This window comes from Lissotriton helveticus, chromosome 3_2, assembly GCF_964261635.1.
Source record: "Lissotriton helveticus chromosome 3_2, aLisHel1.1, whole genome shotgun sequence".
Lineage (NCBI taxonomy): Eukaryota > Metazoa > Chordata > Amphibia > Caudata > Salamandridae > Lissotriton > Lissotriton helveticus.
The window spans coordinates 73,014,670-73,038,937 of NC_136062.1; the positions used below are offsets into that span (position 1 = coordinate 73,014,670).

At 47.4% G+C, this 24,268-nt stretch overlaps 1 protein-coding gene across 2 annotated transcripts in view; it reads left to right on the top strand.

Annotated features, from left to right (window-relative positions):
- DMXL2 (Dmx like 2) overlaps window positions 1–24,268 on the top strand; it is a 1,907,871-nt gene that overhangs the window by 1,313,246 nt on the left and 570,357 nt on the right. For both annotated transcript variants that reach the window (XM_078684818.1, XM_078684819.1), the window contains exon 32: window positions 4,313–4,514. In XM_078684818.1, the coding sequence (XP_078540944.1) occupies window positions 4,313–4,514 (202 nt within the window). The remainder of the gene's footprint in view (window positions 1–4,312; window positions 4,515–24,268) is intronic.

The following is a 24,268-nucleotide window of genomic DNA, read 5'->3' on the forward strand; positions in this document are numbered from 1 at the left end:
TGTCTTCGGAGACAAGGCGGAGTGAGTGCTGGAGCGCTTTAAGGACAACAGGGCTACGGTCAGATCCTTGAGCCTTTCCATGGCCCTTTGTCCCCCCCTAGTCTACCTTTCCTGCCATGGAAGAGGCTTCCAGCCACGTCTGAACCCAATAAGCCACCACTGCGTGCAAGCTTTCCAGCTTCTGCGTAACCGAGGACGCTTTTCCTACTGAATCCTTGGGTCGAGCAGCCAGAGGTTGGGCCAGTCCACTACTCCCCTGGCCTCCAAACCCTTATTGTCTGCCCTCTTACCATCATGCAAAACCAAAGGGGATGATGGACTGCGTGTTGAACATTGCAAGCACTCACCCCCAGTCAACTGATCTGGGTTTAATCCATCATTATTCTTTAGCTCACTCCTCCACCCCAGTTCAGACATGGCCATATGCAAATCAGTCTGACCATGTGCCTCATGAGAACAGTCCAGCCCGGACTGCCAAGCCATGTCTTCCCTGGACCGAAAACAAGCATCCTGGGACCGGTTTCTGGCATTCCAGCCGTCTTCAGCCAGGCTAGCTTGATTTTAGTGGCAAAGTGAGCAAGGGACCCAGGTCTGGGCATACCCTGCCAATTTATGGCGAACAAAGCAAAACCAAAGGGGATGATGGATGGAGTGTTGAACATTGCAAGCACTGACCCCCAATCAACTGATCTGGGTTTAATCCATCATCATTCTTTAGCTCACTCAGCCACCCCAGTTCCTACATGGCCATATTCAAATCAGTCTGACCCTGTGCCTTATGGGAACAGTCCAGCCCGAACTGCCAAGCCAGGTCTTCCCTTGACCGGAAACAAGCATCCTGGGACCGGTTTCTGGCTAATCACCCATCATCAGCCAGGCTAGCTGTAATCCAGTGGCAAAGGGACGGGTATGCTCAGATGTGAGTCCCGTGCGCTCCATGCCACTGGAATCAAGCAATGATGGCTGAAGAGGGGTGGAACCCCGAAACTGGTCCTAGGATGCTTGTTTCCAGTCCAGGGAGGACCTGACTTGGCAGTTCGGGCTAGACTGTTCCCATGAGGCACAGGGTCAAGACTGATTTCCATAAGGTTAGGTTCAAACTGGAATGGCAGGGTGAGCAAAAAAACGATGGATTTAGGCCGAGATCTCTGTACTGGGGTGAATGTATGACATTGTTCAGCATTCTGTCCATCAACTGTTGTTTTTGCTCTTACCTTCATGGGCATCCAGTCGGGGGCAGGATCCTCTATCCAAGATGCGCTGCTTCTCTGGACATGGCTAGAACAGCAGGGCATATTCCTGGTGGTCAACACCTGGCGGACTCTGAATGCCAGAGCCTACGAACTCAGCCGCAAATGCCTAGCGGGTCACGAATGGCGTCTCTATTTCGAAGTAGTGCAAGTTCTCTTTCAGCAGTAAGTAGAGCCTTATTTATATCTGTTTGCCACTTCCGAGACCGTGCAATGTCAGCACTTCTACAAGCTGGACTTTCCAAGGCTGCACTCACTCGTAGACGCTTTTCGTCTCGAGCGGTGCTCAGACCTTCCCTATCCTTTTCCTCTCATTCCACGAGTTCTCAAGAGCAGGATTGAACGGGCACTAGTTATCCTTGTTGCTCCAGACTGGGCTTGGAGAGGTTGGTATCCCTCTCTGTTGGGTATGGCAATCGGTCCTCCAATTAGGCTGCCCCTTAAAAAGGATCTTCTGTTGCAGCAGCAGAGAAGGGTTCTCCACCTGAAGCTGTCAACCTTTCACTTCTTGCGTGGACATCGAGTGGCGATAGTTGGCAGCTTTCGACCTTCTGTCCAAAGTCTATAATGTCATTCTGGCAACCAGGCATCCCTCCACCAAAACGGCATACAACGGCTGTTGGGGCAAGTTTGTGGCATGGTGTGCAGAAAAACAGTTTTACCCTCTGTCTGCTCCCCTTTCTCAGGTTCTTCTCTTTATTCTGTCCCTCTCCCCGCAGGGCTTTGCTCTGGACACCTTAGAGGGCTACCTTTCTGATCTATCAGCCTTTCTGCTGATGCCCGACCACTCACCCCTCTTCAAATCCCCTATTGTACATAGGTTCTTGAAAGGTGTGCAACATATGTTTCCTCCTTCTTTCTTCATCATGCCTCATTGGGACCTTAATATAATCCTCACGTTCCTTATGTGTGCTCCCTTTGTGTCCTTGCACAACTGTCCTCTCAGGCTCCTTGATACCAAGACGTCCTTTCTGGTGGCAGTAACATCCGCCCATAGGGTCAGTGAGCTTCAGGCTTTATCCAAGCCTTCCTACTTAAGCATGTACCCAGAGAAGCTGGTTCTAAGAACTAGAGCTTCCTTTCTGCCAAAGGTAGTCATTCCCTTTCAGGTATGCCTGTCCATCACCCTGCCTAATGTTTACCCTCCGCCACATCCCTCTAATGAAAAGGAGTGATAAAACCGACTGGTTTCAAAAAGAGGTTTGTTATTCTGCCTTGACAGTGCAAGAGAGTTCCAGGTAGATGACCAACTCTTCTTGGGGTATATCTGAGTGTAGAAGGGAAAGGCCATGCAGAAGTGACCCATCTCCTGATGGATTGTGCTCTGCATCAAAATCGGTATGCATTGGCCAAGAACTCTCTGAGGGCTTGCATGCTCATTCCACCAGGGCTGAGGCTGCCACCACTGCGTTAACATGCATAGTACAGGCCCTGGTCATCTGCCAGGCAGCAATGTGAGCTTTTCTGCACATGTTCCAGGATAGTGCAGGCTCTTCGAGACGGGCACTTTGGCCATTTGGTCCTGCAGGACTTTTTGATATGCAATTGTTTCCAGACCCACTTCTGGGGAGGTATTATTTCTTGGGTATCTATTCTAAGGTGAGGAACCTGTGGCTAGAAGTGTATATCAGGTGAAGAAGTTATTTACCTTCTGTAGCGCCTTATCTGGTAGAGACTATTTATCCGCAGATTCCTTACCGACTCACTAATCCTCCCCGCTCTGCAAATGGATATCTAGGGACAGGGCTTTCCCCTTTCATGACTCTAGGTTTCCACACCAGAGGTCCGTGTTCTTTGTGGCTCGCGCTCCTGGCATTGAAAATTGCAAAATGAAACTGTTGTCCGTGATCTGGGGTGGTGTCTATATAGGCACGTCACTTCTGGCCAGGTCGACACCGATGACAGCCACATGGAGCCGATCGACACCACCTACTGTCACGCAGGTATACTGCTCACAAAGCATTTCCAGATCCAGTCTCATGCCTGGGGATAATTCTAAAATAAGGAACGCAGAGCCACAATAAGAAATGACCACTGATGGTGAAAAGGCTATGGCCATGAAAAGGGTGTCGCTTACACCTGAACCGATTTGCGGAGTGGGGAGTATGGGAGGGTCGGTAAGAAATCTGAAGCTAAATAGAGTCTCTACCAGATAAGGTGTTACTGTAGGTTAGTAAATAGTTCATTTGGAGGGCGAGCCACATTCTATTGTATCTCTACTTTGGTTGCTGCCCATATCTCTATTGATCTCCTCTACATTCTCGACTTATTCTATTTTTCAGGTTTTCTAATATATTGATCTCGTGCCCGTTCTGAGTCAATCCTTATTTAATAACTGTAGTTTGAAATGCTGTTTTACATCTTTTCTTTAAATGCACATTTCTTCATCCATTCTTGAGGACAACACCGTCCCTGACCTCTGTTCGGCACTATGACTATCATTTAATTTCTCTGAGAGACAGCACCAACATTTGCTACCACCAAACTATTAAATAGGATTTCTGTGCTATGCGTCCAACACAATTTGGGATAAGGCTGAAGACAGGAATATTTTACTAAATAATCCATCAATTTTACCGATAGGTCAAATAAAATTATATTTGCACATGATGCACAAGGACATGAACATACATAGCCAAAACACTTACCACCGAAAACTGAGCCTAGTATTTTTCACTGCTTCCTGCTGTTCTAACCCAGAAATTAATCCTCACATTTTTAAAGTAGTCACCCCTTTTCTGAAACATGCTCTTGTAGATTGCAGGAACATCATATCCTTTGCTACTCAGAAAACATCTCTTGCCTCGTCTGTCTGTCAACAGTTATTAGGAATTTGAAGTTTTTCCAGTCATGTTGTCCATTCACTGCTAACGATACATATACAGTACCACATTGTCCGGAGCCAATGAGATTGCTGTTGTCTTAAACTACATTGTAATTACCGCCTATATTCCTTTTGAAACAGTGACACAAGCATCCAGTATTAGTGTTATAAAATACATTATACATATATATCAAGTATTTTAGCTCTGCAATGTTGATTTTTGTTTCAATTCCTGTAGATCTTCCTGTAACTTCACCACTGGGAATTGCTGTAGTAAAAACAATGGAAAACTGGGAACAAATCCTTCAAGAAAAAATGGACCAATTTGAAGGCCCTCCACAAAACTACATTAATATCTTTCCAAGTGACCTCACATTGGCAGCAGGACCAGCCATACTTCGGCACAAAGCAATGCTTGAGCCTGAAAATACCCCTTTCAAGTAAGGAGTGAATACCTTTATGTATTTATTTTTTATTTAGAGTGAACGTGATTTAAGACCTTTTCTACATGAACAAACACTAACATTAAAGGTTTTCAGTTAAAATATTCTAAAAACAGCATTGGTTTAAATCTGAAATAATGAGTTGAGGAGGCGGATTAAAAAGCTTTCTTAAAATGTAAATTCACTACTGAAGGCAGGTGTGCTAAACCATTTTGCAGTTTCATCCTCTGTGATTCACAAATTCATAAGATTTGGGAACGCTTAATGGTTTTGGGCAATGTACATAAAACCCTTTTAGTCATTTATGATTCACAATAAGGGGTTTGTGCTTCATTACAAAAAGTAATTTTAGCAAGGCATGACAGGAGCGCCCCTTCCTAGTTCCTATTCACGGTGATATTTATCCGTAGTTTGCTTACACAAAGCGATTACAAATCATTGAAAAGCTATTGACTCTTCAAAGGGAGTAGTAAATGATTTGGAAAAAGGAAGGCCTTTCTTTTGGGAATTATGTCGGGAGGAGGAGGAAGAGAAGGCAGTGGGCTAGGGAACCACTGCATGCTCCCCTGATGTGTACCAAACGGGAAAGCATTGTGTTTTTTTTAAAGCATCACCTGTTCCAGCAATGGATACGGCTTGCTTTTAATAAAAAAATAGATGTTGTTTAAGAAAACTAATGAGGGTTGTCTCCTGTCCTTTGTAGGCCCCATCCCTAAACTGGCAGCCATTCACAGGCGCTTGCAAATTGCAATCTGCCTAATGAATTGTCATTAAGGAGTAGGTTTTGCAACCCTCTACCAATGTACATTTTGTGATGCAACTTTTTAGTTCATAGGTTGCATTGCAAATTGCACACCTGCTTGCAGACCAGTTGATGTGAAAATTGTGGGAATGGGTTGTATTACATCAGGACTTAAATTGCTATAATAAAAACAACTTATACGATATAAATATTAATGGTAAATGTTTCTGCTGTTATAATATGATTAAAAAAAGGTTGTAGCACAATGTCCGTAACCAATGAAAGCACCACACAGAGATAAGCATTTTATGAGAATAATTGGTTTGTAGACAATATCCTCAGGTTGACTTTGAAGTAGTTGAGGCAGACCTAAAAAATCATACTGAAAGGGTTTCAAAATACAGATGATATGGCTAAGATCAAACATGTATGTGACTTGTACTGGAAGTACTGTGCTTCATCCATCTTGGGAAGGAACTTACCAACATCGTAGAGCATACCCTAGACCTAATATACTTATATTTATGTATATAGAGTTTGACAGAGCTGTGGCACTTCACCGTAGTGAGTTCCAAGCACGTCTTCCTGGTATCTTCCTTACGGGAAACAACCTTTACAACGCAACTTTTACAACGCACTACCATTACAACAAAACCTTTACAACGCAACATCCATTACAATGCATGCAATTAGAACGCAACCATTACAACGCATGACACTACAACGCACACCACTACAACGCATGTCATTACATTGCAGTCATTACAACGCATACCATTACAACGCATAATATTACCATCCAACACTTACCCTACTGTTGCACCCCCTGGAGTTAGAATAGGCATTTTTACCCCTACACTATCCAATACTTACCAAACATGCAATGTAATGTTATGCGTTGTAATGGTATGCGTTGTAAAGGTATTATGCATTGTAATGGAATTCGTTGTAAATGTAGTTTTTAAAATTTCGTTGTAATGGCATGCGTTGTAATGGAATGCGTTGTAATGGATGTTGCGTTGTAAAAAATGCGTTGTAAAGGTATGCGTTGTAAAAGTGTGCGTTGTAACGTCATACATCCTTCCTTACTTGCTTCTATGCCCCATATTTATTCCACATACTCCGAGAGTTATCTGGTAGCTTCCAAAACTGTACTTGATGTTGGAGATTATTATGTACTTTGAAAGCACTTTGCGGTCTACCGTTGTGTTTTTTCACGATGGGAGTCATAATTTCATGTTTAAATATATCTGTAACTAAGCAGCAAAGAGAGATGTGTATTATTTGTAATTATTTATATTTATAAAGCTCATCATTCATCCCGAGGGACATCACAGCTCTAGGACTTAATTTAGTGCAGTGCAGGTTAGTCTTTGATAGGATCAGTATCTGGGGAACAAGGGCTTACTTGGTCCTGCATAGATAGGGTGTCATCGAATATAATGGCCAGATTTTTTTGCCACTTGCTTTGCTTCCGGGGCAGTGCTTAGTGCCTGGGGCCACAAGCTATTGTCCCAAATCGCCTAGGCACCCCCGAAGAGTAGGATTTCAGACTTACTGGTGTTTAGTTTTAAACAGTGCTGGGACATCCAGCCTGCAAGTTCAGTGAGACAATTTATTAAGTTGTTCTTAGTCTCGATGTTGGTCAGTCTGTTTATCAGGGGGATCACCAATTGAGTATCATCAGCGTAAGAGCAGATGTCAAAACTCCATTTCCTACTGATATCCGCCAGAGATTATACATATGCATTGAAAAGGGTGGGACTTTTTGTTGTTATTCTTTTTATTAACAGTCACTGACATATACGTACAGTACATAGGATTAGGTAAATGCTGTGACAGTGGAGACATTCAGCAAGCATCAGTTAACAGTTTTCCCAATTAGAAGCCATGGGGGAGAGACAATATCAAGATCAGGTTCATGGGGTGGGCTACAAACATTTCCCCTGTAGGAATTCCATTAGTTCCAGACCTTGGCCCATTTCCGGGGGCAACCCAGAGCAGTGTATACCATTTTCTCCATGAACATGCACCAGTCAAGGTCTTTCTTCCAGTCTGACAGGGTGGGTGTGTGAAAAGCTCCCCAGAGCCGTGCTATGTTCCTTTTTGCTATTATAAACACTAGAGTGACCCATAGTGTGTGATATGTGTTCAAGTCAGTGGGCTCCCAGATGTTGAGAAGGCATCTGCGCACTTCTGGGCGGAGAGAAATTTCAAGCACCTCACTGATTACCTCGTGTATTTTGATCCATAGGATTAAATGTGATCACAGTCCAAAATTATGTGGAAAAAAGTGCTTAACTGAGCGCACCCTCTCCTGCTGTCCCTTACCCCAGTCACTCCCATGTGTATCAGTTAGGGTCCCGTTACGTAGATCCCGTGAGAACCTTACGCTGTATGAGTCGCAGGCGCGCCGAGATGGCAACTACTCGTGGGGAGGACACTGCCTCCTGCCACTCCTCATCGTCTATTAAAATGCCATCAGTCGTCCACTTTTCTCGTAGTGTGTGGAGGGGGTTCTCCATATTGTTGATTAATTTTTTATATATTAATGAGATGGCCTTTTCTGCTAAATGTGCGTCCAGTATTCTGTCCTCTAAGGGAGACGCTTCGAGAGGGGAGGACCCAACAGGGAGGAGTGATCTAAGTGTGTGATGCGCCTGTAAATAGCGAAAGCATTCCGAGTCTGCTCGTTCGAATTGCTGCTTTAGGGCAGTGAATGACTTAATCTCGTCTTTTCCCCAGAGGTCTCGGACATGGAAAATACCAATAAGGTCCTACTTAGCGAATCCTTTAGATTTCCAGAGGTCTCCCAGTTGTTGGGAGTCCCACAGCGGGGTAGCCATTGTGAGCTTCTTCTCCCACCCTAGGGATCTATTGGCCGCGTGCTACACCGTCGCAAAGTGGTTGGTTGGGCCCGTTAGGGGACATCTTCCTGGTTTAGAATATAGTACCCTATTGAAAGTTCCCCCAGGGAGGAGCCAACGATCCCTGGTGTAGCCAGGATCATCTAAACGACCATAAGTATGATTTACGGCCGCGAGGTGTGCCGCCCAATAATATCTTTTTATGTCCGGTAGGCTAATTCCACCGTCGTATGAGTTGGGGGTTAATTTCTGCAAAGCAATTCGTGGTTTACCATCCCAGAGAAGTTCTCTCTGAAGCCCTTTAATTTCTCTGAAATAAGCGTGGGGGACAGGATCCAGGGAATTCTGTAGTGCATACAGGAACCGGGGCAAAGATTTAATATTAAAAAAGGCTGCTTTACCCAACAGTGAAAGCGGGAGTCTTCCAGCTTGTTATATCTTGTTTGAGCCTCTGCAGCGGGGAACTAGATTACGGTAATAATGAAGTGACCGATCTAGAAAAATAAAAATCCCCAAATACGTGAAGCCCTCTGTTGCGGTTGGTAAGGGACAACCTCGGGGCGGGTTCCCCTTGAGAACATAGAGGAGGGTTTTCTGCCAATTTACTCTGAAACCGGAATATCGACCAAAAAATGGTCAAGATGTAAAAAACGGTAATCAAAGATTTTGTGGGAGAAGCAAGATACAAGAGGATATCATCCGCGTAGAGGGAAATTCGGTCCTCCCAGTTTAGGGACCAGCCTAAACCGCGGATAACTGGATCTTTGCGAATCCAGGCTGCAAGGGGCTCGAGAGATAGAGCGAACAGAAGTGCGGAAAGGGGGCACCCTTGCCATGTCCCTCGAGTGATCTGAAAGTTAGCAGATTTTTTGTGTTTCACTACCACGTAAGCTAGGGGTTCATGGTACGAGAGGCGCACCCATTGTGTGAAACCCGTGCCAAATCCCATTTTGATGAGTGTGACGAATAGGTACGACTATTCTAGAGTATCAAAAGCCATGGTGGCATCTAGGGAAATTATTATTGCCTGTTCTTGTATAGTAGACATTCGGCCCAGGACACTGTGGACCCTTCGGAGATTAAGCGATGTGTTTCTGCGCGGCATAAAACCTGATTGGTCCGGATGCACTAGGCCTCAGATTACTTTGATCAATCGAATAGCCAAAAGTTTAGTCAGAATCTTGGGTTCTGCGTTAAGGAGTGAGATGGGGCAATAAGACGCACAATCTGTTGTTGGCTTGCCCTCTTTATGAATAGTGACTATAGAAGCTATCCTTTGGTCTAGGGGAAGTATTCCTTGCTCCAGGCTGCTCACGTACATGGCTTTTAAGTATGGAGCCAGCTCGTCAGGCCGCAGTTTGTACAGCTCTCTCGGGATACCATTGGGTCCCAACGCCTTGCCTGAGTGTAGCATGCGTATGGCTAGAGCTATTTCATCTACGGTCAGAGAACTATTAAGAAACCCACAGTCTTCTACTGGAAGTGTAGGGATGGATATATCTTGCAAGAGTTCGGCCGCCTCGCTTTCGGTATGTGGCGCAGTGGATGTATAGACGGTTTGAAAGTGGTCAGCAAACTGGTTAACTATGTCCTGTGGGTCCGTTGTGGGAGGCATGTCGGTGTTACGGGACCCTGGGACCAGTCTACTGGCCCACTCCTTTCTATTAAGCCAAGAAATTAGCTTTCCCGCCTTGTCACCCAGGTTGTAGATCTTGCTCACCTTGTCCCTCCCCAGTGCTTTTGCTTTTTCTGTTAGTAAGTCTCTGTAACTGGCTTGCTTAAGGCGAAGCGTGTGCAGCGCTTCAGGGGTAACGTTGCCTGTCAAGTCTTGTTCTAGGCGGTAAATCTCCTCCTCAGCATCAGAGATATCTTTGCGCTTGTTCTTTCTGTCACCTGAGATCAAGGGCAGGGACTTGGCCCCGGATCAATGACTTAAAGGCCTACCACAGAGTTTGAGGTGAGTCCACCGAGCCTTCATTTTCCCTAAAGTAATCAGTCATGTTTTAAGCAAGTCTTTGCGAATTTTGGGGCCGCGGAGATACCAAGGATTAATGGGGGCGGTTTTCCTTACCCGAGTTTGATTATTTACTAAGTGCAACCAAAGTGGAGATTAGTCGAAGATACCCCTAGCTAGGTGTCGGACCTCATGGATATATTCTATGTGTGAGCCAGGGACTAGTATTGGTCTAGTCTGTGAAAGGCTGGCGTGTGCGCCAGAGTGAAACGTGTACTGTAGGCTGTCTGGGTGACAGGTCCTCCACCCATTAGCAAGCCCAATTGCCTTGAGAAAGTCAGGCAACCATCAGTGTGACTGTCCAAGCACTTACTTGGGGAGGGTGTCGATCCATTGTTCCGGAGAGTACGGAATTAAAGTCTTCTCCGAGCACCAGCAGACCCTCCTGTAAAACCAGAAGAATGGCACTAAGGTCTTTAAACGGGGTGGCCTGTAGGCCCAGAGGGACATAAATTGACATAAGATTGATGATTTATCCCTCGCAGGTGCCTGTGACCCCAATGTAGCGACCCTGGCTGTCGACCCATGTAGATGATATTCTGAGAGGGAATGATTTTCTGAACATTATACCCACTCCGCGTGAACTAGATGTAAAACCAGCATGAGCAACCATAGTGTAGCCATATATATGCATGGCCTTGCATGAGTTACCAACTAAATGTGTTTCTTGGAGCATGACTACATCGGTCATATGCCTTTTTATATGCTGGAGCACTATGTTATATTTACTCTTGTCCCCAAACCCATTAACATTCCAACTAAATAGCTTAATGTTTCTGTCCCACTGAGCACACATTGGAGATCGTACCGTTTACTGCATATCTAGTAATTCATTCAGCCTGTACTGTCAATGAAAAAACCAAAACCAAACAACAATTCACCCCCAGCCCAATCCCCCATTCCAACCACCCCCTACCCTGCTTCTCTGCAATTCGGGCGCCCAACTGCCCATGAAACCTGCAGAGCGCCTGTCGCCCCAACTGGTTAACTAAAAGAAGAAAAAGAATGGAGTACGCCACCCGTCTCACTTCCCTTCCCCTCTCATAATGTGTACATACAGAACCCAGTGAAGTCTCTGCCTCCTGATTCTGCTAGACAGCTGGCCAGAAGAGGCTGGAAACCAAGAGGACGTCCCTCCGGGTCATGGTGGGTGTTGCCTTCGAAGAGGAAGTGGCGCAACACCCAGTAGTTTCACCTGCTGCCAAAGTCGATATCAGTCCCTCTGCTGGTCTCTGGCAAGAGCTTCACGGCCATTCTGCCCAGAGTAGAGTCATGGTTTGCTTGAATTTCCACACACTCTGAGGCTGTGTCTGGCTGGCCGAAAAACCAAGTCCCCCCCCCCCCCCTCAACCTCCCCCCCCCCTGACTCTAATCTCAGCTTTGCGGGAAAGAGCATAGCATAGCGTATTTGAGTCCCTGGTCTCTGAGAAGTTTCTTCACTACCAGGAATGATCTCCTCTGCCTCTGAACCAGTTGTGTGAATTCTGGGAAGAAAGTAATGTCAGAATTTTCATAGCGGAGTGGCGGTTTTGTTCTAGCGTTTAGTAGGATGACATCTCAGTCTCTAAAGTTAAATGCTCGTGCTAGTATAGGACGTGGCGGGCCCCGGGTTTCGGGCGACCTCCCGGCACTCTGTGTGCCCTTTCTATCATAAAGAATTTGCTGAGACCTTTAGGCTAGGTGCTTTAGGACAAGGTCCTCCACGAAGAGATCAGGCGTCAGCCCTTCCGCCTTTTCAGGGACCCCAAGAATGCATAGGTCATTTCGTCTAAAGCGTCCTTCATAGTCATCCAGCTTGTGCTCCGTAAATTTGCGGAATGTTTGCAAGTCCTGTATGTTTCTTTGAAGATGTGACACGTCGTCCACCAGACTCGTCGCTGTAATTTCTACCTGCTTAACTTTCTCAGTTGCTTTAGTGAGGTCTGCCCTGATAAAGTTTATTTCAATGGAAAGTGTATCCATTTTGTGCTCCAAGGAAGTTCTGATCCCAGCTATTCCTTCCATTACATCCTTAAGCGTCAGTTCCTGGCTCTCATTATCTGGTTCGCTCGCGGTCTGGTTCCCTGGACGCGGGGGTGAGTCTCCAGGGACCGCGTACCGGTCCATCCTATTGGATTGGATCGCTTTGTGGCCTTTCATGCCCGTTGTTCTGGGCTTGCCAGAGGTAGCCATCGTGCAGGTGGGTGCTGTGGCTGTCAGACCTTGGTCCCCCTCCTTTCACCAGGCGCTGCGTGGGTCGTGCTTCTCCATGTGGAGCGGCGACAGATTCTGGCTACTTTCACCTGCCTGCAGCATCCAATTACTTCGACAGCCTCTTATGGTCAGGCCAGAGAGTCCCTATGGAGCAGGAATCTTAGTCCAGGGGGCAGGGGCTTTAAGGATATGACACTCAGGGCACCAATATTTGACACAGCAGCAGTCCAGTGAGCCCAGTCACAATAATAGCCTCTCCTGATCAGGTCGGGGAACTTCGGCGGAGTAGAAATCCCAGGTCGGGGGAGTGGCGGGGGGCAAGGATATTGCACTCTGGGGGCCGGTATCTGCAGAGTGATAACCCCCTGACATTCTTGGCCGTAGTGTCTTGCTGAGAGAGGGGGGGATTGGAGCGACTCCAGCCACTCGGTTGTTCGGCCCTCAGCGGACGGAGGGCCCCCGGTACACTCACCCCAGGCAGCACTCACCGGATCACCGTCGCCTCCACAAGAACTCCCCACCTCCTCTCCTCCGGTGCACAGAGTGCGAAGGTTTGTTGTATCGGCTGCCAGGCAGGCCAGGCTTCTGCCGATTCAACTTTTGGCTGCTTCCAGGGACAGTTGTTTGTATATACCCCTGCTGAGAAGCGGGGGGCACCCTCTGCACGCTCCGATCGGCAGCTGCTGTGTGGTGTAAGGGCCGCTCCAGGCCCTGAGTCGCGCCGCCTGCCAGCTGCCCCCTTCACCCAGATTCCGTCTGGGGACAGCACTCCAGGTCCCGGCTCCGACTGGGATACAGGCCACACCACGATGGGAGTCGGTACTCAGCCCCCGGGTGTCCGATTGACACAGGAGTACCCGGGGGGCGGGGGGGATCCTCGTTCCGTCTAGTTTCTGATCCTGGGTTCAGGTGTCAGGATTGTTGCGCGTATTAATGCAGGGGAGTCTGAGGTCGAAGCTCTTGGTCTACGCGCCTATTTCCTTACGCCGCTTGGCCACGCCCCCCGAAAAGGGTGGGACTCAAGGTAGCTCCTTGCAGGACACCATACTTAATGCTCTTTGAGGTCGAGGTGCAGGATCCCATTTGAATTGTTTGTGTTCGATCTTTCAGAAAAGAGACGAACCATGACAGGGCTTTATAGCAGATCCCTTTTTTGTATAGGATTTGCAGTAGTTTAGTGTGTGATACAGTATCCAAAGCCGCAGTAAGATCTAATAGGATCAATGCTACGGCTCTGCCTTGATCAACTAGTGATCTAATATTATCAGATACAGTTAGTAAAATGGCCTTGGTGATCTAAATGGTCCTAAAACCAGTCTGTGACGGATCAAATAAGTTGTTGGATTTGTGGAAGGTGGTGAGTTGTTAATTGACTAAACGCTCAAAAACATTGGATAAATATGGTAATTGAGAAATTGGGCAACAGTTAGCTGGATTATAAATTCCAAGGCCTGCTTTCTTTAGAAGGGAAAAAAACACTGTTTTCTTCCATATGTCTGGGAATGAGGCTTGCTCCAGAGATTGGTTGTGTATTTTGGTGACGTGAGGACATAAATCTGGCAGTAGTCTGGTAAAAATAAAATGCAGGCAAGGAGCAAGTGGAGATCCTGCCTCAACCTCAGTCTTAGCTTTGGCCACCTCTTCCTCGGAAAAAGGAGTCCGAGTGTCAAGGTGGATTTGTGCAGAGGGGTGAGGTGCCAAGTTTTCCCAGTCAATATTAATGTCTTCATTGGAATTATTGAAGGACTCGTAGATTTTTGTTGCTTTGTCAGTGAAACAATTATTAATTAGCTCACAGTTCTCTGTCGTGGGAGCCATGGTTTGCGATAAGCTGGTAGGTTTGCAAAGTTTGCGAATAACTTTGTAAAGTTCCTTGGATGAGCTACCATTATCTTCGATCCTTCTTGTGTAATAGTTTGTTTTGGCATTTTTTAGGGCGTGATGGTAATTTTTCAAATCGTCAAAGTAGTTTTGTCTATCTATGATGTCCTTTGACAGTCTCCATTTGTGCTCCAAAGTTCGACATTTTCGTTTGTTTAATTTTAATTTCAGTGTACCATTCTTTCAGAACGGTTTGCTATTGAGTTTGGTGGCACATTTTTCAAGCGACATCTCGATCTCTTGTGGTAGGTGAGCAGCTGATGTGCAAGCAGAGTAGGAATGAAGTGTGTCTGGGTCGTGATGGATGAAATGAGTGGTAAAGGCATCTGAAAGAAACAGGTTAGTGTTAGATTCCTTACCTTAGATTCCTTACCTTAGAAGATCCCCAGGCGTCAGGCTGGATCCGGAAAGTTTTTGTCAGCAGTACCCTTGCGCGTCGGTAGGCATCGTCTGCGGCTCCGCGTCTGTCGTCGGTGTCGTGATCACCGGGATGATGTCGTCAGAGTACTTAGACGCCGCCCTCATGCGCTGACGTCAGTTCTTCTTTATTCCGCGCCAGCTAGCGCAGATCCGGGAAGAGCAGTACTCTTAGTCATTTTTTGTCTAACTTTTTGATCTGTTTTGGATCTCTTTTTCGAGTCGACTTAGACTCCTGGTGCCGTAGGGATGCCTAGCTTCAAGCCGTGCGATGCCCGTCACTGCCTGATGTCGGTGACCGACCCCCACCATCGGTGTCTCTACTGCCTCTGGGCCGACCACGATGACAAGTCGTGCCCCGACTGCCGGGCCTTGACTTCAAAAGCTAGGCGGGATCGGTCCCGCAAGCTGTAGGAGAGTGGGGTCTGCAATCCCATGGCCACCCCAGATTTTTGCTTTTTGCTTCACTGATTTACGACTTTCCCTGGCTGTGGGCCTGCTAATCAGACCCACAGCCTGGCTGTTCTCTCTCTAAATTGACAAGCATGTACCTTAGGTGCATTTACCAATTGGTACTGGGCCACCTTATCAGTCCCTGTACAGTATACCTTAGGTATCCAGGGCATAGGTGTACCCAGGGCCTACCAGGGGCTGCAGCATGTATTATGCCACCCCTGGCTGGCCATCCAAAACTGACACAACTGGCTGCACGACAGCTGGGGCAAGGTGGTGTATTCACCCTTTGCTTTAGATATAGTATTCCTATATCTAACCCTAAAATGGACACATATACTCCTATCAGTCACTCCTGTGGCAGGCCTTATCAATCCTGAAGGCAGAGTGCTGGGAATTATGTGAGATGGTGCTCTAGCATGAGCTGAGCCCGTTTGCAGCTTGCGGAACCAAGTCCTAATAGCTGTTCCATGATAACGCTATACCATATACTCTTAAGTGCATTATAATCCTCGCGGTTAAATGCTAACTTTGGCATAGCATTATCAAAACATGTCGAGTAAGGTATCATACGAATTGGAATACTAACCCCTCGCCAATTCTGGCGACGGGGTTAGCATTCCACCCTTCTAGAGGGACACGACATGTATGTAACTGTGAACCCCGGTTAAAGTTGACACAGCCTCAGCTCCACAAAATGGATGCTGCCACCGAGACACAAGTCTGCCCTCCTGCTGCTGGGAGTCCTTCCAGCGAGGGAGGCCTGGACAAAGGGTTTCCTGTCAGGGGCGGTGCCAGCACCATCCCAGACAGGATTTTGTGTATCCCAGGTAGGCAGGGCTGAAAGGAAGGTGACTGCAAGTGGCACCCCGGTGCTCACTGTGCATATGCCGGCTCAAACCAGTTCTAGGGGCACACCAGCCCCTGAGCTGGGGAGAGACCGGACAAAGGCGTGCCAGCCCCTTTTCTTAGAATAAAGGTAGGAGCTTGCACCCTTCCCAAATTCGATAATCTTGAAACTTGAACTACTTTCCACGAAAGGAACTCTTGTCATTCTCTGAAGACTCTCCCTTGTGGCTAAGGAGTAGCCACCCTGCACCAGCAGGCACCATCGAAGCGCTTTCGGTTTGCTGGACGTCCATCCTCCGGATCAAGACTGACCAGCTCGACGAGACCCGGATTCCCTGCCATCTCTGACCTCTACCTGCATCATCAGCCCAGCTGAGATTCGTGGGTGTGACGAGACCCGAGGGACCGGCCATCTTCAAGACCTGCACGACGCTTCACCAGCACGACCACCGAGGGACCCTCGAGTGAGTGCACTGGGGTTTGAGAAGCCCCAACCCTGAGCAGCTCCAGCACCGAAGTCCAGCCCCCCAGCATCCACAAGATCTGCGTGGGGCCCTTTTGCTTCCTCGCTGCTTACCACGTTGTCCGGTCACTTGCCGTTGGCTAGTGGCCCTCATGACGACGTACCACGACGATTTCACCGCTGGTCTAGGTCCCCTTGACTGGCCCTTGCTACTTGTCCAACAAGAAGTGCCCTGGACCCTCCTGGTCCACTCCAGACGCCATCTTGACTCCACCGCGTGGGCTTGCCTTTGCCAGGGTTTGTTGCTCCTATCCTGGATCCAGCATCGCCGACAGCAGACACCATCGTGGGACAGCTCGCACCTCCAGCCTGGTCGCCGACAACGCTTCCTGGCCCGTGTGCCTGCAGAGTCCAGCGTCACCCACTCACCTGATCGCGGCGACTTCATCCGGTGCCATCCTGGTGCCCACTCAATCACTGGCTAGTGATTAAGATTAACTGAGTCCCCTCTGCTTTCAGGTCGTCCTCTTCACCGATCCAGCCTTGGATCACACCGAACTTCTTCACTGGTCGCCTGCCAGCAACTTCTTCTTTCAGGCTCCATAGACTACAACGAGGATTCCCAACGTCTTTTGAACCCTATGCAGCCGCAGCCCCTGGGCTAGGTAACTCGAGCATTTTCGGTGCTCCAGCACAGGTTCACTGTCCTAGTGTCCAGATCCTTTTTCGTTTTAAGTCTACCTAGTCGGATTCGACAGTAACTTTAGAATTGCTAGCATCCATAGACTTTGTCCCGCATCCCGCGTAAGAGTTCCCACTCTGCACCCGGGTTCCCTAGGCCTCCTGCTCCTAACCTGAGGGTTCAGTAAGGTAGCCCTAGCGGTCCTGAAGCCTCTGGATCGTGTTACTTACCTGCTAGCATTTCGCATTCCACTTTTGAAGTATATGGTTTTTCGTGCCCCTCGGGCATTTGTGTAAATTGTGCAACTTGTAGTATTTTCGTAAGAGTTTTGTATTGTGCTTAGCTCCCTGACTCATAAAGAGTTCAGGGTAGAATTGTTATAAATAAATATCCTTTATTTTCATAACAACTTGTGTGGTGTCCTTTCACTTGGTGTTCAAGGGGTATATGTGATGGTAAAACAGCTGGCTTAACACGCCCTCTAGAGTTCAGCCTAAAGACTGCTTTTGTCCACGCTACTAGGATAGCTGGTCTATCAGGTTGACTTACAACCAATCATCAATAAGGGTTGTTTGGTATGATACAAAGTGATCACTAGAATAGTGAGCACTATATATCAGGCCAACTTCTCACATTGGTGAGCAGCGGTTGGGATTTGAGCTTGCTGTTGTTTTACCACACACGTATCCTAAGAATATAATTTGAAAGATCACATAAGTACCTAGGTACATATAACTTAGCTTAGAATACTCTGAGTTCTACTGAACCAGCTGTTGTAGTGTAACGGGGCTTAGCACACCCTAACTACAACTCTAGCAAGGGATCAGTAGGTAAACCCATAGTGTAGGTAGGTGCATCACTTACACCACAATAGAAGCATGTCTACCCATGGAGAGTCTTCAGAGACTCCCCTAGTGGCTAGTGACCCTCCACAGGTCAACTCAGGATATGCAGCTCTCAGTTTCCAGGAGATGAGACAATTGTGTACCTCCAGGAAATTGAAACAGGGTTCTAACCCTACCACTCCCTTTCTGTTAGGTCTCTTAGAGACGTATGATGCTAGGAAAGCTTCTCAGACAGATGGGAGCATGCCAGCCTTAGAGGGTACCCTTGGTGATCCTGACCTCCCTGAAACTGAAGAAGTAGAGGAGGAGGATGAAGAGGTCCTTTCTGGGGATGAGGCAGACAATGGTCCTGAGCTAGTCATCAGACTTACCAAGGCCAACTTAGACCTACATAGGGAAGGATCTGGGGGACCCCCAGTACTGACCCTAAGCAGGCCTAACTTTGGAGTTATAAGAGCTAGGTCTCATTCTAGGGACTCCAATAGATCTGTGCACTCTCATGCCTCTTCTCAGAGGAGAATGATTTCTCCCCAGAGGAGAATGACTTCCCCTCAGAGGAGAGAACATGAAACAGGCTAATCTGAGGATCCAGAGGGAAGAACTTGCCCTTGCCAAGGAGAAGCTTGCCTTTGCTAGAGAGCAACAGTTGAGTGGGGTAGTCCCCACTGGTGGCAGCAATATCCCTAAGGATAAAGACAGGAGTTTTGATACTAGACACCTGAGTAAGATAGTGCCCCCCTTTAAACAAGGGATGGCTGCTTTGGAGAGGGCCTGCACTGTCCAGTGCATCCCCCAGAGTCAGTGGGCAGCTCTATTGTGGCTCTCCTTTGAAGGTAAAGGTAGAGATAAGCTCCTCACTACTAGAGCTGAGGATGCTAACAATTACCAAGTCCTGAAGAATACACTGATTGATGGGTTTGGCTTAACAACTGAACAGTACAGGTTGCTGTTCAGAGACACCCAGAAAATTCAGTCTCAGGATTGGGCAGACTTTGTTGATTGTGCCACTAAGGCTTTTGAAGGCTGGTTGCTGGGAAGTAAAGTTACTGATTACACAGGATTATATAATCTAATTATGAGAGAACAAATCTTAAATAAGTGTCAGAATCAGTTGTTGCATCAGCACCTTGTTGACTCAGATCTGACCTCTCCCCAAGAATTGGGAAAGAAGGCAGACAGATGGGTCAGAACAAGGGTCAAGCAGCAGAACCAGAACCAGGGTGGTGGCCAGAAGAAAGCAGATCCCAAGGGTAATGAGAATAAGCAAAATGACCAGAAGTCTTCAACAGGGCCCCAACAATCCAAAGAGGGTGGGTCCCAGAATTCCCAAAAGAAGAAGAATAATGGTCAGAAGAAACCATGGTGCCAATACTGCAAAAGTAATACTCACTGGTTTAGTGAGTGCACCAAGAAAGGCCCAACTCCTACCACTACTGCCCCTAAGGCACCTGCAGCACCCCCTAGTACAGTTAGTAGTGGTAGTAATCCCCCCAAGGCTATAGTGGGGTTAACCCTGGGAACTGAGGCGGGTTCTGACTTAGTCAGGATACCTACTCAGGCTGTTCTTGTTTGTACTGGGGACATGGATATGACCCCTACAATAAGTCCCGGTACTCTGGGCAAGTACAGGCAGACACCTTTGATCAATGGAAAAATGGCTCAGGCCTACAGGGACACTTGTGCCAGTGTCACTATGGTGACACCAAACTTTGTGGACCCTGAACAGGTAATACTAGGTTCAGACTACCTGGTGACCAATGCTAGCAATGCCACTACCTCCCATAGTATGGCACTTGTTAATTTCTCCCGGGGAGGGGTAAATGGCCTCAAAAGGGTTGTTGTTAGTTCAGACCTCCCAGTGGACTGTCTTTTGGGCAATGATTTGGAATCCTCCTTATGGTCAGATGTGGAGTATAGAACTCATGTGGAAATGTTAGGTTTGTCAGCACATGTCCTTGCTGTGACTAGGTCACAGGCCAAGAAATGCCCAGCTGAACTAGTGCTGGATCCTGGAAGAATGGACCAGACACTACCCAAGAGAAAGAGCAGTAGGGGTAAGGTGGGAAACGCCCATTACATCGATGTAAATACATCGCGGTGCTATTGCACCGCGATTTTTACATCGCATGGTCGTTCACATCGCAGCCTTTTAGCACGCATGCTACAACGGCGCGATGGCATGAACATCGCATGCAATTAAAACGCATGCGATGTTAAGATGCCATTACAACGCAACAGAAAATGGGCTTTTCCTTGTCACGTACATGCCCAACATTTCAAAAATGCAGAACAGAAACGGGCTGAGACACAACTTTACAAACGGAAACGGGCTGAGACACAACTTAAAAAAAATAAGACACAACTTTCCAAACTGCACAACACAAACGGAAACGGGTGATGCCATTACAACGCAATAGAAAATGGCCTTTTCCTTGTCACGTACATGCCCAACTTTACAGAAATGCAGAACAGAAAAAACGGCCTTTTCCTTGTCAAACAGTTGGCAAGATTTAAAAACTTATTAAAAAATATGTTGCTATTCTTTAATATACCTTAGAAATACCGCATCAATGTGAGTGAGAGGATGTGGTCTGACGGATAGCTCTGACGACTTTGGTGCTGTCAACCAGGGTTCGAGCCTCCTATTAACGACGCCTTCTATCAAGTCACCACACTTACAAGTGCAGCGCTACCTGAACTTTTTATGTATTCACATGCATAACTTTGGTGTAATGACAGCCTAAATATGTTATAATGATGCAGATTACAATTTTTAAAAAACAGTGGCTATCACTAGTGGGTGGATGGATGCATGAATGAAGGATGGATGATGGATGGATGGATGGATGATGGATGGGTGGATGGATGCATGATGTGTGGGTGGTGGATGTATGGGGGATGGATGGATGGATGAATGCATGATGGGATATGTGTATGCATGATGTGTGGGTGGTGGATGTATGGGGGATGGATGGATGCATAATGGATGGATGGATGAATGATGGATGGGTGGATGGATGCATGGTGTGTGGGTGGTGGATGCATGGGGGATGGATGGATGGATGCATGATGGATGGATGCATGATGGATGGGTGGATGCATGATGGATGGGTGGATGCATGATGAGATATACGGATGCATGATGTGTGGGTGGTGGATGTATGGGTAATGGTTGGATGGATGCATAATGCATGGATGGATGAATGATGGATGGGTGGATGGATGGATGGATGGATGGATGAATGGTGTGTGGGTGGTGGATGTATGGGGATGGATGGATGGATGCATGATGGGATATACGGATGCATGATTTGTGGGTGGTGGATGGATGGATGGATGCATAATGCATGGATGGATGAACGGTGGATGGATGGATGAATGGTGTGTGGGTGGTGGATGTATGGGGGATGGATGGATGGATGCATGATGGATGGATGGATGCATGAAGTGTGGGTGGTGGATGGATGGGTGCATGGATGGGTGCATGATGGATGGGTGGATGGATGGGTGGATGGATGGATGGGTGGATAGATGGGTGGATGGATAGGTGCTTGGTAGATGGGCTGTTTGGAGGTGTTAAGCTGCCGTTACAGGCTGCATTCTAAGGAACCTGATTGGCTGCCCTCTTCTTTAAATTCCAATGAATTTGCTTGTCAATTATTTAAACGTTTCTCCATCTACTGATAACATTTTGCTGCTGGCTTCCATCGTACACAGCACAGCAGTTTTACCAACAGGTAAACAACTTAAGAAGGGGATGATTACAACATGTAATTTAAATAGCTTATTTTCGTCTGACTCGAGGGAATATGACATCAGTGCAAAACTCACACAGTGGGGCTCCAAGCGGCTCCTCTTTATAACTGCCCAAGAGTACACCCCCTGTTTGAGTTGCACAATTTCGGAGTCATGCGTGCCAGTGACAAACGGAAACAAAAAATAATAGAATAATAATAACACAGCACCTCCTGGAAGGAAACAAAAATCCCCAGGGAGAAAAGTGCAAGAGGCGCACATTCTTGGGAGAGCAGGGTGCGAGTTTAGTTTAATGCAGGATTATTTTCACTCAGTAGCATGCGGGAGGCCCCCGGTGGCCGCCACTCTAGGAGTTATTAATTCATACCAGGTTCATCAACATTCCTGCGTGCTTCATGCAAGCAAAAACGTAATACAGAAGAGCCAGCAGTTCCATGAGCTCCTGTCCAACACGAACACAGAACCCAGCCGCAACGCCTGCTGCTTTCTTGACGTATAGGATCTCGAATGAGTTGGTGTCAGCGCTGCAATTAATGCCGTTATGCAACTTTTTTCACTTTATTTATCTGAAGAGTGCGCCCAAGTGTCTGAACTCTGTCCCACCGGCTATTAGCAGAACACTCTTCCATGAAACCAAGGCATAACTCGAGGGCCTGCTGCCTCAAGTCACTCCCTCTTGTGCCCTGTACTCCGATTATGACTTGTACTAACGGACACCAACTGTACTGAACAACGGATACAGTCGCTCTGTAAGTACCTTTGTATAATGGTCACAATTTTATTTATTCCTTTTAGAAATACTAACTGCCCACACTGCGAGATTTCAGTAACACGCAACAGTTATGTAGGCACGGGGAGATCGAGTGATTTGCCCACAATCACTGGATGCTGAGCGTCCCTGCCGCCCTGCCTAGAAAAACGAAATTAGGGAAATAGAAATAAAAGAATTCGGGTCGTGGGGACGGGGGGAGCGCAATGGGAGCCAAGGGTTAGGGGCAGGTACATGCATTAGGAGAACGAAAATGCAAAGCACGCGTTGTCGTGACGAGCGATCTACGCGTCTGCGATGTTACAGCCTTGCCAATAGGACTGGACGCATTGCCGTTGTAAATGCGTGCGATATAACAGAGGGCGAAGTGTTGCCCTGTGCGATGTATTAGCCGCGGGGTTAAAGCCCGCGATGTGTTGGTGCGCGATGTAGGATCATACATCTGGGTAAGGTTGACCCTTCCCCCCTGTCTCAGGTGGAGGATCAGCTCTCTCAGGAGACTGACCCCAAGACCCCAGAAGGAACTTTCCTAGAAGAGCTTGAGCCTGAACAGGTTGAGTTTCTTGGGACAGGGGGACCTTCCAGGGCAGACTTGAGGCAGGCACAGTTAGACTGTTCCTCTCTTGAACCCCTCAGACAGCAGGCTGCTGCTGAGGCTGCAGGGAATGCTACAGGTGCCCATAAGGTATATTGGGACGATGGACTCCTATACTCTGAGGCAAGAGACCCCAAGCCTGGTGCTACCAGGAGGCTGGTCATCCCCTTGTCTCTTAGAGGTTTCCTTCTCACCTTAGCCCATGAAATTCCCCTTGCAGGTCACTTAGGCCAGAACAAGACTTGGGACAGGCTTGCCCCACACTTTCACTGGCCTCATATGTCTGAGGACACTAAAGAGTTTTGTCGCTCATGTGTCACTTGCCAAGCCAGTAGCGAATCAGGTGACACAACAAAGGCCCCCCTCATACTACTACCTGTGGTGGGGGTTCCCTTTGAAAGAGTGGGGATTGACATTGTTGGACCAATGGCCCCCCCAACAGCATCTGGGCGCAGATTTATACTGGTGGTAGTGGATCATGCCACCAGGTATCTATAAACAAAGAGATTCTATCAATGTGTGGTGGTTTTTTAAAAAAAAATTAATTTTTCTTTTTACATGTGAATAGTGAGGATAATAAACTCTCTCTTAGGGTGGTAAAGATGAGAGCACAATGTGCTTGTTAAAATACCCCTCACACACTAAAAAAAATCCTTTAGTGTCATGCTTCATCATGGGGGTCTTCCCGTCCCTCTACGGGGCGGGGCGTGCTACGACCTGACGAACTACGCGGGAGCACTTAAATGTGACAGAGGCTATGTGACAGTGCAGGGTGAGTGATGTCAGTGAAGTGTAGGGACCTATTTATGTGTGGGTGTTAAAAATGCCACCAGGTAGCCAGAAGCTATTCCCCTTAGGACCACTACAGCTCCTGTTGTGGCTAGGGCCCTGGTTGGAGTTTTCTCCAGAGTGGGGTTCCCTAAGGAGGTTGTCTCTGACAGAGGTGCAAACTTCATGTCAGGATACTTGACTGCTATGTGGAAGGAGTGTGGTGTAAATTACAAATGTACCACACCCTATCACCCACAATGCAATGGGCTTGTTGAAAGATTCAACAGGACCCTCAAAGGGATGATAAAAGGGTTACCTGAAAAGCTTAAGCGAAGATGGGACATCCTTTTACCCTGCCTTCTGTTTGCTTACAGAGAGGTCCCACAGAAGGGGGTTGGTAACAGCCCTTTTGAGCTTTTGTTTGGACATCCTGTAAGAGGACCCCTATGTCTTG